The sequence below is a fragment of the Microtus pennsylvanicus genome, chromosome 6 (assembly GCF_037038515.1).
Source record: "Microtus pennsylvanicus isolate mMicPen1 chromosome 6, mMicPen1.hap1, whole genome shotgun sequence".
Lineage (NCBI taxonomy): Eukaryota > Metazoa > Chordata > Mammalia > Rodentia > Cricetidae > Microtus > Microtus pennsylvanicus.
Window position 1 is genome coordinate 55,611,484 of NC_134584.1, and position 12,872 is coordinate 55,624,355.

The window sequence follows — 12,872 nt, forward strand, 5'->3', positions numbered from 1 at the left end:
TTCACCTCTCTGGGGAGAGCTCCCTCCTGCCTCTTTCTTCTAGTGGCATTTCAGCGTCTGCAAAGGTTAGGAGCATCTCAGGCTGGAGTGGTAGACCTTGGTCAGGGTGAGCCCTCAGAGAAAGAGAGCCGCCCCATGTTTTCTGGCAGATGGTATTAAATCATGTGTGAAAAATAAAAAAGATGTTAAAATCATGCTGGAAAAAAAGCCCCAGATATTTCTGCTCCTGGAGACATGATACTTGAGAAAACAGAAAATTATTCAGAGTGTGAGATGATTGACATAGACGATCTATTTGGATATTTTTCATGTTCAGGGATTATTGGGGGGAGGTTTAGGTATGAAGTAGTATTGTGGTTTTGTCTTTATAGGAATGAATCTTTCTGCTTAACAGATATGTGTGGATAAGATTACATTGATTGTATTTAACACACACACACACACACATACACACACACACACACACACACACACACACACAAGATTTGGGATAGAGTAGTGGTTCTCAACTTGTGAGTGGAAGCCCCCACTGGGATCACATATCAGATGTTTACATTACAATTCCTAATGGTAGCAAAATTACAGTTATAAAGTAGCAACAAAATAATTTATAGCTGGGGTGTCACTACAACATGAGGAACTGTATCAAAGAATCAAGGCATTAGGAGGTTGAGAACCACTGGGTTAGAGGGAGGGATAGAACAAGCCCCTATTGGCTAGTAGTTAGCTATTGTTGGAACTGATTGATGGGTGGGTGAAATCCATTATATTATCGTGTCTACTTCCTTGTGGATTTCTAATGTTCAAGTAATACAATATTTTAAAAACATAATGGTAGCAGTTGGGCACTGTGGCTTTATTTCTGTTCTGATTATAAATGAAACACTTTGGGTGTTTTACCGTGACCTATGGTATTGCCTTAAAAGCCCTCCATGCTGAGAGAATACTGTTCTAGTCCTAATTGTTTAAACCGGAAATGGATGCTGGAGCGTGCCTTAGCAATGTCTTCGATTCTTGTGTTTTTGCATCACACCCTATTGCTGAAGGATGCCTTACGCCTGCAGGATCGGAATCATAGTGAAGACCTTTGCAGTGGTGCACACCTGGAAACCCGGTTACTTAGCAGGTTCAAGGGCTGGGACTTCAAGGCTATCTGGGGCTTCCTAGCAAGAGCCTTTCTCAAAAATAAAGCAGGAATAACCTTCTTGTAGCTTTTATAAAACCAGTTACTGTCTCAACTATCAAGTTTTGACCAGGCAGCTCATAAGTGCCAGCCTTCTCCTGGGTGGAGGAACATGGCAAAGAACTGGGCTGGCCACCCTCGCTCCCCGAGGCTTCGTTCTCAGTGCTCAAGTTAGACCCTAAAGAGGTGCAAATGGTGGTAAGGCTTCCCTAGCTTCCAGCTGCAAGAGACTCTGAATTCCTGAGCTCAAGAATGCTGAAGAGTGTCTTCATGGCACCTGCCTTCTTTTCCATGGGTGGGGCTATTCTCTGCAATGAGGCAAAGAGAGGCAAGCCATCCTCAGTTTGGTTCCGTCAGCCTCACAGTTCATGATCAGTCTTTTGCCATGCTGGCAAGAGTCGGTGTTTACATTAATCTCTCCGGTTGTTGTCAGTACTCTGAAGTTCCTGTGTCTCTATAGCTATTTTAGTGCCGTGCACAGGAAGCCTCCATGGACTTGGAAGAAAAAACCATTTGCATTGGACCAGATGTTGCCTTTGCAGATTACCATGCTACCTGCAGAACCCACGTGACTTATCCTGTCTGTAATGATGCTGTTTCCCTCATTTTAAAGATAGAGCTGACTGCAAGAAAACCTGCAGCCAGCAGCATCCACTCCTCACTAGAATGATCGAGCACCTACCTGTGTCCTACCCTCCTTCCTCCCGACTAGCTCCTATCCAAGAAGATGGTATAGCTTGTTTGGAGAGCCCAGGCATTGTTGGAGCTGAGCCCAGACAGCTTTCCTCTGGAGCCCTGTGTTTAGCCAGTGTCCCCACGGCCTGTTTTCAGTGCCGTCCAGAGGGTGTGGATTTCGGTTCAAGATGCTCTTCTTTCTGTTTCAGGTTTTGCTAATCTTTGCAAAGGAGGATAGTCAGAGCGACGGCTTCTGGTGGGCCTGTGACAGGGCTGGCTACAGATGCAACATTGCTCGCACTCCAGAGTCGGCCCTTGAGTGCTTCCTGGACAAGCATCATGAGATCATTGTGATCGATCACAGGCAAACCCGGAACTTCGATGCAGAAGCGGTGTGCAGGTACCTTTCTCCGTCTGAGTTGCTTAGTAAACCCCCCTGATCGGCTCTAAATGAATTTCTTCTATAGACAGCTGTGGGTCCCAGCACTGACCTGAGAGTCATAGATCTGGATTGCCAAGACACAGGCCATGGCTCCTTCCTACAGACGCATCTTGCCTTCCCGTTTCTGCACATTTGAATTGCATTGAATTTAGAGGCTGGACTCGTTCTACAGCTTAAAGGATGGTCCCCCACCCCTCCGGAGTATTGCTCATCAAAGAGTCATTAAAATTCACACAGTTTTTACTACACGTAGTTTAGATTTAAAGTAGATATTTTAAACTTCATTATTCTGTCCCAAAATGAACATCAGAAATGTGTGAAGCAGAGATTTTTTTCCATACGTGACACAGATGGGTAGATTCTGTAGCAGGCTTCCCAGACATGGAGGGAAGAAGGCAGTCACTTTAGTGGCAGAGGCTTCCCTGGGCCCATGCCCCCACCTTTTTATACAAACGTTTGCACTTCAGGGAGCAAGCACCTGTCTGGTCATAAGTAGACGCACAATGTTAACTGAGCCATTCAACAGAAGTTGACTGCTTGGACCTCGGCCTGCAAGTGTCACTAATTAATTGAGAACAGGACAGAGTCCAGTCACATATGGGGCCAGACTTTTATTGAATATTAGTAAATTAAAAATAAAGAAATTGATTCTTAAAACTTTTAGTATCCTGACAAAAATATTAATGGATTAAATTTTTTTTTGTCACAGGCTTTGCCTTGTCTTGTTATTTTTTGATGACTTGCATTTTCCCAAAGAATTTTTAATTAGCCAGTGGGGTTTTTGTGGGGTGTTTTTTTTTTTTTTTTGTTTTTTGCTTTGTCTTGGTTTGGTTTGGGTTTTTGTTGTTGTTGCTGTTGTTTTGTTTTGTTTCTCGAGACAGGTTTTCTCTGTGTAGCCTGTCCTGGCACTAGCTCTTGTAGACCAGGCTGGCCTCCAACTCATAGAGATCCGCCTGCCTCTGCCTCCCGAGTGCTGAGATTAAAGGCGTGTGCCACCACCGCCTGGCTACTAACCAGTGCTTTATCAGTTTCAAATCTTACCTTTCTCCATAGAAATATTTTCCTATTTAGTAACACACACACATACAAAATGATCTTTTTACTATTAAGAAATATATTTTCTTTCTAACCAGGTATAATGGAACACTTCAGTTATCCTAGCACTTGGGAGACTGAGGCAGGAGGATTACTGAGTTCAAGACCAGCTTGGGCTACATAGCCAGACACCATCTCAAAGAATAAAAAACAAACAAAACAAATGATTTTCAGGCTGGAACTGGGTTTTGGCTCTTGCTCACTCATCTCGTATGGCTCTGTAATCAAACACTGCTTCAGGTGTACAAGGGCAGGTAGACAATAACTCAAGACAAGCGTCCACTAAGGTCTAGATGGATAATCTTTGTATTCTTCCTTAGAGATAGAGGCATGATGTTTGTGTCTTTGTTACAGGTGCTCAAAAAGGCAGCAGGGAATATGAAGTCGGAAGGAAGTTGTATGTATTTATGTGCTAACTGTCTGTTACTGGTTCCGTTAGAGGCAGCTAGATTCTTATATGATTGACAGCCAGCAGTGTTCTGTACTGAGATGAGCGGTGGACATGCGCCAATAGAAGTACATTCCCTTCTGTCCTCTGTGGGCCTAGGTCCTCGGCCTCCCTTCATTTAGCATCCTGACCCCAGACTGACACACCTCCAGATCTCCCTTAGTCTTCTCACCGGGAAGACGTTGGAGTCCCTCTTAACAGCAATTTCTCTGGGGAGCAAGAAGTAACCCGAAAAGCAGGGGCCAGTCACAAAGGGAGTCAAGATCCGGCTCCCACTCAGCATGTTCAGTATGTGAGTTATCCTCTTGTCTAAGTCCAGGCTCTTAAGAAGGTGACCTAGCAGTGTGTCCCCATCACGTCACTGGGTGGGAGAAGCTATGTGAAAGGAAGATGGGTACAGCATCTCCCTGGATCTCAGAGAGGGCCTCTCGGACGCTGTATTTTTTTCTCATCATATGGGAACTGGTTCCTTTGTGAGTGTCTATCCATTAGGCTCCCACATGTAAACCGAGTCTTCTGGAACCTGCTCTGTGGGAGGTTGGATGGGAACCGGAAGTGACGAGCACCAGCACTGGAGTGGACCTGTCTTGGTGATACACGGTTCCTCTTTGAAAGATCTCAAAATAAGCAGGAGTCAGACCACAGGTGCAGGTTCAAACGGTCAGTGCTGATTTCCATAGATTCAAGAATGTGGCCCTTTATTAAAGGCTTGGCTGATTCACGGAGCCCTGACCAGAGCAGTCTAGAATCTGAGCTTGTGCAACATCACACATCTTGTAAGGGTCACAAACCTCAAAATATTACAGCCTGCGTGTGTTTGTAGTCTATGGAATTGCTAAGGAATACATTGATTGTCTACAGGGGGTCCTAGTTCAGCAATCTAATTTCTCAAGGCCAGCTGATGCCAAGTACAGAAGCATCAATGACATAGTAACTGGGAGAGGGACACTGAGTGATCTTTAGCAGGATTTAGGCTTCATTTGTCTGCCTGTCTGCCAGCAAGCGCTTTAACTTTTATTGTTAGATCAATTTTATTCTGCTATTTTGATATTATCGTTGTTAATCTTATTATTATTTTGTATGATCTCTTGTTTTCAAAGGAAAGTAATCCAACCTAGTTGGCCGCCTAGGTACCAAACGATCATCGAAGGTCTATAGTACTGCCATGCTCTTAAAAAGAGAGTCAGATGGGAAAACAAGAACTGCTGCACCGTCTTGCTCAGTACAACCCATGCTAGGGATATCTTGTCATTTTGGCCTAACTTCAAATGAAAACTCGGATAAAGTCTTTTAAAAATTATCCCACTAAACCCTTTATAATTGTTTTTAGGCAAATCCAGTTAACCTCTCCTGTACGTGCATCTTAGCACCAAACTTCTATGGAGAAAAATAAAGAATAATATCTTATATTTGTAACAGAAAAAAAAAGAGAGTCAGATTTCCATCAGAAAACAGGAAATTCAAGTGGAATTTGCCAGTTTTGAAGTAGAAAACTGGCGAGTCTGGCCTGTTGGAAAATGGCTCAGGAGTTTAAAACAATTACAAAACTAACTAACTAAATTAATTAATTAAATATGTTGTTCCAGTTTCCAAGGTCATCTTTCTTTGCTGCCTCACGTGTGTTCTGAAACTTTTTCTTTGAAGGACGATTTGATTTGGTACCACAATCAGTGCAGAGAAGTTTCCATAATAGTTTTAATGTAACAGAGCCCAGATCGCTGCTTTGACTTGATACTTCTTTCTACAGGTCAATCCGGGCCACCAACCCCTCTGAGCACACCGTGATCCTGGCTGTGGTTTCACAAGCGTAAGTCCACCGTCTACCCTACCCCAGCATGCCCTGTAGCATTCTGACACCAGCAGCTTCTCCCACCCCCAATAGAAACTCTCACTTCTTTCGGAGGCCCTTACCCCCAGCAATACCTCTCAATACCAGCAGTACCCCACGCCAGCAACACCTCCCACCCCCAGCAGGACCCCACACCCTCAGCAGCACCCCCACTCCCAGCTGCACCCTCACTCCCAGCAGCACTCTCACCCCCAGCAGTACCCCACCTCCAGCTTCACCTGCACCCCCAGCTGCACCCTCACACCCAACAGTACCCCCACCCCCAGCTGTACCCTCACACCCAGCAGCACCTCACCTCCAGCTTCACTCCCACCCCTAGCTGCACCCTCACCCCCAGCAGCACCCCACCTCCAGCTTCACCTGTACCCCCAGCTGCACCCTCACACCCAGCAGCACCCCACCCCCAGCTGCACCCTCACCCCCAGCTTCACACTCACACCCAGCAGGACCCCACCTTCAGCTTCACCTGCACCCCCAGCAGCACCCCCACCCCAGCAGCACCCCACCTCCAGCTTCACCTGTACCCCCAGCAGCATCCCTACCCCCAGCAGCACCCCCACCCCCAGCTGGCCCACACCCCCAGCAGCACCCCACCCCCAGCAGCACCCACACCTCCAGCTGCACCCACACCCCCAGCTGCACCCACACCCCCAGCAGCATCCCACTCCCAGCTTCACCCTCACCCCAGCTGCACCCACACCCCCAGCAGCACCCCACCTCCAGCAGCACCCTCACCTCCAGCAGCACCCCATCTCTAGCTTCACCTATACCCTCAGCTTCACCCCCACCCCCAGCAGCACCCCCACACCTAGCATTACTATTCCATCTGAGACACTTACATGATGCAATCCAGGTTTTGAACCAGCTTTGTGAGGAGCATATCTTAGACTGTGCAATGCCCCTTCTAGAACTTGCTTTGAGGGCTTTGTTTTCCAAGTTTCCAAAAATATTTAGGGTGGTTTTTTTCCTTCTCTCTCTTATATAATTGCTGTTAGCACGTTTTCACACACTTCAGGGGGAAAATAGGTTTCTCATCAACATGACATGCCAAAAATGAGTAAGAAAGCTGAGAACTCTGGAGAGGACGTTGTTCTAGTTCATCTTTTAGACAGGAAAGTGCCTGAGTTGTCACTTAAGAATGCGGCATGGGAGTACAGAGGCGCCAATCCATCGCAGGAAAAGGATTGTGGGGCTTAGGGGAGGACCATTGTGTGGCTAACAGCAGCCCACAGACTTGGGCTAGTTGTGGACGACAAAGAAGATTGGCCTGACTCTCGGTACAGAGACACCCTGGGATGAGAGACTGTTCTCCTGGGATTAGTGTCTGGAATGTTCTGCACTTAAAATGCAGGGCTGGCTGAGAGGAAGAAGTAGTTTGTGTGTGTGCCACAATACTTGGAATTCTTGCCAGTGGCAAAATTTGTCATAGTCAATTAATGGCTGTTATTAGGTTCAGAGCGACTACGATCCTAATCAGGGCCCAGGACCTGATGGACTTGGCTCTGCTATGGCATTTGGCACAGATTCCACCACGAAGAAGCAGACTGGCCAGCAGCTCTGACAATAAGGTCTGGGATTTTGCAGGGCAGCCTGGCCCAGGGAGAGTTGAAAGGAGTGCACTGTAACAGGTCATGCTGGCACAAGAGGAAGCCATGGCGGCAGGGGCCTGCCCTGAGCAGAGCTCTGTGTTGAAATGTTGCCCAAGAGGCTCTTTGCGTGATGGTTTCTATGGGTTGCGGTCCAAAGAAGGTGAAGCTCTGTCCCCGTGGGTGCCGATACTCGCTGTCCTGGTGGAATACTGGTTCCAAAAAGAGTGAGTCGGGACCTGGTCAGCCTCCTTCTCCACTTACCTCCAGAGATCTGAATAGGATCCTTGCCCATGATGCTGGGAGACCACACTACGCAGCATCTCCCAAGTTCGCTTATTCCCTGGAGTTCAAAATGCTTCTCTCCTTCTCATATATTAAGAATGTTAAGCCGGGCGGTGGTGGCGCACGCCTTTAATCCCAGCACTTGGGAGGCAGAGGCAGGCGGATCTCTGTGAGTTCGAGGCCAGCCTGGTCTATAAGAGCTAGCTAGTTCCAGGACAGGAACCAAAAGCTACAGAGAAACCCTGTCTCAGGAAAAAAAAAAAAAGAATGTTTACGAGTCCTTGACTAGGGGTGGTTTTCTATGGCTTGTTACGATACTTCTGTTTTATTATTATTATTATTATTATCAAATGCTTCTTATATAGAGAATGATGCTAAACTAGTGCCTCTGTCTTCACCATGAAGTTTAGGAAGTGGAAGATTACTACACTGAGTCTTTGTACTGCCTCATTCATAGAAGGCAGAAAGTCGGGAGTCAGGGAAACGATTCCTCTGACAGGAATCACTATGGGAAGAGTCACAGACGAACTGGGTCTTCTGTTTTCTAATGACATTTCCACCCAGTTCCCCTGCCTCTTGTCTTACCTAATTTTCTTTTCTTTTTGGTTTTTTCAAGACAAGGTTTCTTTGTAGCTTTGGTCTTCCCTAATTTTCAAGGAATGTGTCCTATGCACATCTCTGGTTGCCTCGAGGTGACACTTTCTTGATGGTGACAACTGACATCCTCGTGACAAGGTCCCCACCCTACCTTTTTACTCATGGCCCAGCTCCGGGCTCAGTATTGAAAACTGTCTCAAGAAATGGGTGGCGTGATCAGTTTTTGTTTTCCCTTGCTTCTGGATTTCTGTTCAGATTTACACCTCTTTCCCATTTGGTTGTATGGTCCTATAGACTGTAAGGTTGAGTCACCTTGAGATTTGGACGCAGCCGGGTCTTGGGGAGGAAACTGAGCACCTCGTTGCGTTAGGGACATAGACTTGTGAAAAGCAGCATGCGTGACATCTCCTTTTATGGGGCTGCTCTCCTACATCTGCCCCAAACCCGAAGGGCGACCCAGAGTTAGGGCGGCTCCCTCCCATGCAAAGCACACATCCAGCTTGCTGCCATTACTTCCTCTACTGCCTGTGTTCTGCTTACATCTGGAAGACAGATGTGAGGTTTGTGTCCCTGCAGGCAGGTGCTCCCTGGGCACAGATGTTTAGAAAGCCTCTCTAGAGCGAGTGCCCATGACCTCATTGCTCTCTCTCCATGCTTCAGTGTGAGGAATCCCGGTTTATAGCTGCTGAGTGACCACATTTTCTGCTTTGCTGCAGATCTGGTGACCATGAAGAGGCCTCAGTTCTTCCTCTCCTCCATGCCGGCTTCAACCGGGTACGTACGAGGGGACCGAATGCCTCTCTTGAGGGCGGGCACTGCCTCCCTGACTCTCCCTTGAGGTCAAAGCGCACAGCCATGAGCACTAGTACAGGAAACAGGCCTCAGAACTGTGAGCTAGGGATGGAAGCAATGGTACTGCATGGGGTGGCAGCGAGCAAGCGTTAAGCAAGTGCCAGTCAACCATTTGCTTCTTGTCATCTTAATCCCACTTATCACAGCAGCCGATACACGGTGATAACAAAATACCTCTTACATCACATCAAAATCCGACAGTCTCAAGTGACCCACGTAGCTCCATCTTACTCATCAGTCTCGGCATGTATGTGTGGTCATAGAAAGATGATGTGCCAACGTTGCCACCAGGGGCCTGCCCAGAGCTTTTAAACTGAGAGCAGGTTCATGCTGTCTTGTGAACCATTGCCTAACACCAGAAAAAGAAAAGCTTCCAGTTTGAAGCCTAACTGTATAAAATACATTGATATCAACTTAAAGGTTAAGACTGATTGTCCTATGCAAGAAAATACAGACATATTACTAGGATTACAAGGTAAGATAGAAACTGGATTGGAGGCAAAGCCATGTGGGGGCAAATAGCAAGAAAACAATGGAATTAATTTAAAATAAAGAAGAGAAAGTGGAATGAGAACAGAAAGGTGAATATTAGACAGAGTCATATAGAAAATTTATAGTCTTTCCCTCACATGTTTAGACAAACATATATATTTCTACTGTTTTAAAAAAAACAACAAATTGCTTCATTTTAGGTCAAAATAAAGTAGCGATCCATAGTTGATTTCTGTAAATTTTACTGATAGTCTAAACTCAGACAGATAGTCCTGTAAGTTCTTAGTGTTTTAAGTGATATGGTGTTTTGCTATTCTGGATTTAAAATGAAAAGCCTCGGTCGTAGATCACGGAGAAGCAGTAACTTCCTTAGGGTAGGGTAGCAGTCTCCCCTGCTTTGGCACGCTTCAGCCTAGGAGCAGAGCCCTGTGAAAGATAGGAGGCAGCAGAGGTTCGTAATGTGTAATAGAAAGATTCCACACTCTCCTAACACGTCTTCCTGTGTGTCTGCTGTCTCTCCTTGTGACGGTTGGTGTTTGTCTCTGAAACCTTGCCTTGTATTCCCTGCTTGGATATGGATAAGAGAATACCTCCGAGTTTGGGAATGCAGAATTGCCAGAGGACAGTCAGCAAAGATGCCATGCGATTGCCATTTTTGTTAGCTCATTCATTTTCTAGAGATAACTGAAATTATTTGCTTGTTTTATTGATCTTCTGTGTCACGTGGACCACACCTCTCCACCCCTTACCCTCTGGGGGACAGAGATTGCACATCTGTTGACAGGAAAGCTTAGACTGGAATGATTGTCACTCTCTAGGTACAAATATTAAGAAAAGAGGGTCCACTGCTTTCTTCTTACCTGTCTTGTGCTGCCCTGCAATGCTGTGCCCAGGACAAAACGTGTCATACACGTTGAATGGACCCATGGCGAAAAGGAGTTCACAAGCTAGTGCCTAGCAGGGATTACCTGGTGTTTTGAGAGCTTGGTCTGATTTCGTCAAGGCTGTGCACCAATGGATCAGGGTGCCCCCAACCCCTCAGGTTTTCTCCCAGTGAAACACATAGCGCCCTGACTGATTTCTCTGTGTGTTGTGGCCTCAGAGCGACAGAAGCAGATCTCCAGGCAGCTGCTCTCCTTGTTTGGGGAAGATCTTGTCTTTGGCAGCTCTCTATGCAAGTCCCTTCCAGATATACCAGCTAGCCTTGCCTTCTGTGCGGTTGTTTCTCTTTCTTGATTTGTTTTGATTTAAATCGTTTGCTGAAACTTGGCTTTGTGTGACTAGCTACTGGGCCAGCACATTGGTCTATGAGCCCGGAGCGGGGATCCAGGAAGAAACCCCCAACAACTCCCCCTGAAGCCTTTGGATGTGGCCAGCTGTGGTGATGCTCAGCCTACATTGTGCTTTGTGGAAGCCAGCATCTTGCCCGACGCAACTGCTCTTACATTCACCTCCATGCGCCTTTTTTTTTAAAGCCTGAAATGATGCTTATTCATCTCAACAAGTATTTATGGGGCTCCACGTGCGAGGCAATGTGGAAGGCATGCTGGGCTAGCAGCTGTGAGCCACACTTCTCCCCAGAGTAACTTCCTTTGGAGAGGGAAGTCGGGGAGCTGTGGTGTATTTATCAGGCCCAGTTCCAGAGGATTTGCTTAATTTTTCTCAACATATGAAGGATTTGATATTTTCTCCGTTTTCTTTTTTTTTTCAGAGGAGGAAACAGACTCCAAAATCTGAATAGCTTATAGATTCATAACGCAGGCAAGGCTGCAGCTGTGTGTCCCCTCCTCGCTCTGTCTTGGGTCCGCCCACTAATGTAGTTTCCCAAGCCATGTCCTGGAGTACCCTCCCAGGAGCTCCTGTGTTCCCTGAAAGGCGGCCTCCCGGGTGAATCTGTAGACCGTGTACTCCTCCTTTTAGTGAGACCCCTCAGCATGCATTGGCAATTGAGCATGTTAACTCCCAAGATGTTCTGAGGGCTCCTGGAGTCAAGATCCATGCATCTCATCATCATCTAGACTCACTTCCCTTGGAAATTTCAGTATATCTCCAGTGACCCCTGAGAAGGGTCATCAGCTAGCACCGGTTTCCCTCATCTGAAAACTCAGGCAGAAATGAATCTTAATCAACTTGACTTTGTGACTAAAATAACAAATGTTTCCTCTGTGTGTGTGTGTGTGTGTGTGTGTGTGTGTGTTTGTGGCTTTATCGTGGTCCCCCTCCACTCCACTTGGGAAGTTAGAAGACTATGGAAAGTTAGAGGGCTTTGAAGGTATTCCTCAGGGAGAGATTACTCCTTCCAGGTGTGTGTGTGTGGGGGGTATGTGCACACATGCATGCATGTGTAAACACACACTTACATGCTAAGACAGAAGGGAAGAGAGGAGTTGGGTTTTCTCTCTGGCTGACTTGATGATAGTAATCTATAAGTAGACCTTTGGGCTGGGTCTGGCGCTCTCCCCTCCATCTGTCTATCTGCCTGAGAAGCACGGCAGTCACTGGGTACTTTGGAATCCTTTTTTGCTTGTGAGTGTGCTAGATATATGCTTGGAAAGTTCTGCAAAGTTTATATTTTTCTGTATGAGGTAAAATGTAAGACATTTTCTTCAGTCTTGAGTAAATCTGTCTCCTTACTGTTTTTATTGGCTATTTTTTCTGCTTTCCTCATTTCTCATAAAAGTGCTGACGTGTTTCTATGAGAGAAATGCATGATTTTTTGTATATCCTACACCAAGTGATGTGTTCGATTTAAAAGATGTAAAGAAGAGACTGCAGAGGTAGCTCAGCAGTTAAGAGCACTGGCTGCCCTTCCAGAAGACCCAGGTTTAATTCTCAGCACCTACCTGGTAGCTCACAGTTGTTGGTAACTTCAGTTCCAGGATATCCAAGCCTGTCCTGGCCTCTATGGGCACTTCATACATGTGGTGCACAGACATAAATGAAGGCAAAATACATGTACAAAGAATCTTTAGAGAACTTAATGTAGGGATAAGTTTGGGCTTGCTGAGAAGGTTCGGCTGTCTCTGCCTGGTATGAAGTGCGTACGTCATAGCTCTTTGATGAACAGTGTTCAAATTCTATTTTGTTTGACTTGGACTTTGCTTATGCCTTTACTCAACCCACTAAGGGTTTGTAAATGTGTAAAGGCTTTTTTTTTTCTAGTTGAGATGAAACTAAAACAGACCATTTTCAAGTGAACAATGTGGTGGCCATTGTGTGGTGACAATGAGCAGTCATGATGTGCAATTCCCACCTTCGGTCTTGTTCTAAAGCATGTCCCTTAGCCCCAAGTCCCCACTAAGCTGTTCCGGTTCTGCTTCGCAAACTCTGGCGAGCATTAGTCTGCCGTCTCTCTGTAAGGAGTCATC

The 12,872-nt window shown here is 46.3% G+C and overlaps 1 protein-coding gene across 7 annotated transcripts in view; it reads left to right on the top strand.

Annotated features, from left to right (window-relative positions):
- Positions 1-12,872, top strand: part of Pde8b (phosphodiesterase 8B) — a 223,323-nt gene that overhangs the window by 140,625 nt on the left and 69,826 nt on the right. For all 7 annotated transcript variants that reach the window (XM_075976288.1, XM_075976286.1, XM_075976282.1 and 4 more), the window contains exons 3-5: positions 2,068-2,258; positions 5,591-5,650; positions 8,877-8,934. In XM_075976288.1, the coding sequence (XP_075832403.1) occupies positions 2,068-2,258; positions 5,591-5,650; positions 8,877-8,934 (309 nt within the window). The remainder of the gene's footprint in view (positions 1-2,067; positions 2,259-5,590; positions 5,651-8,876; positions 8,935-12,872) is intronic.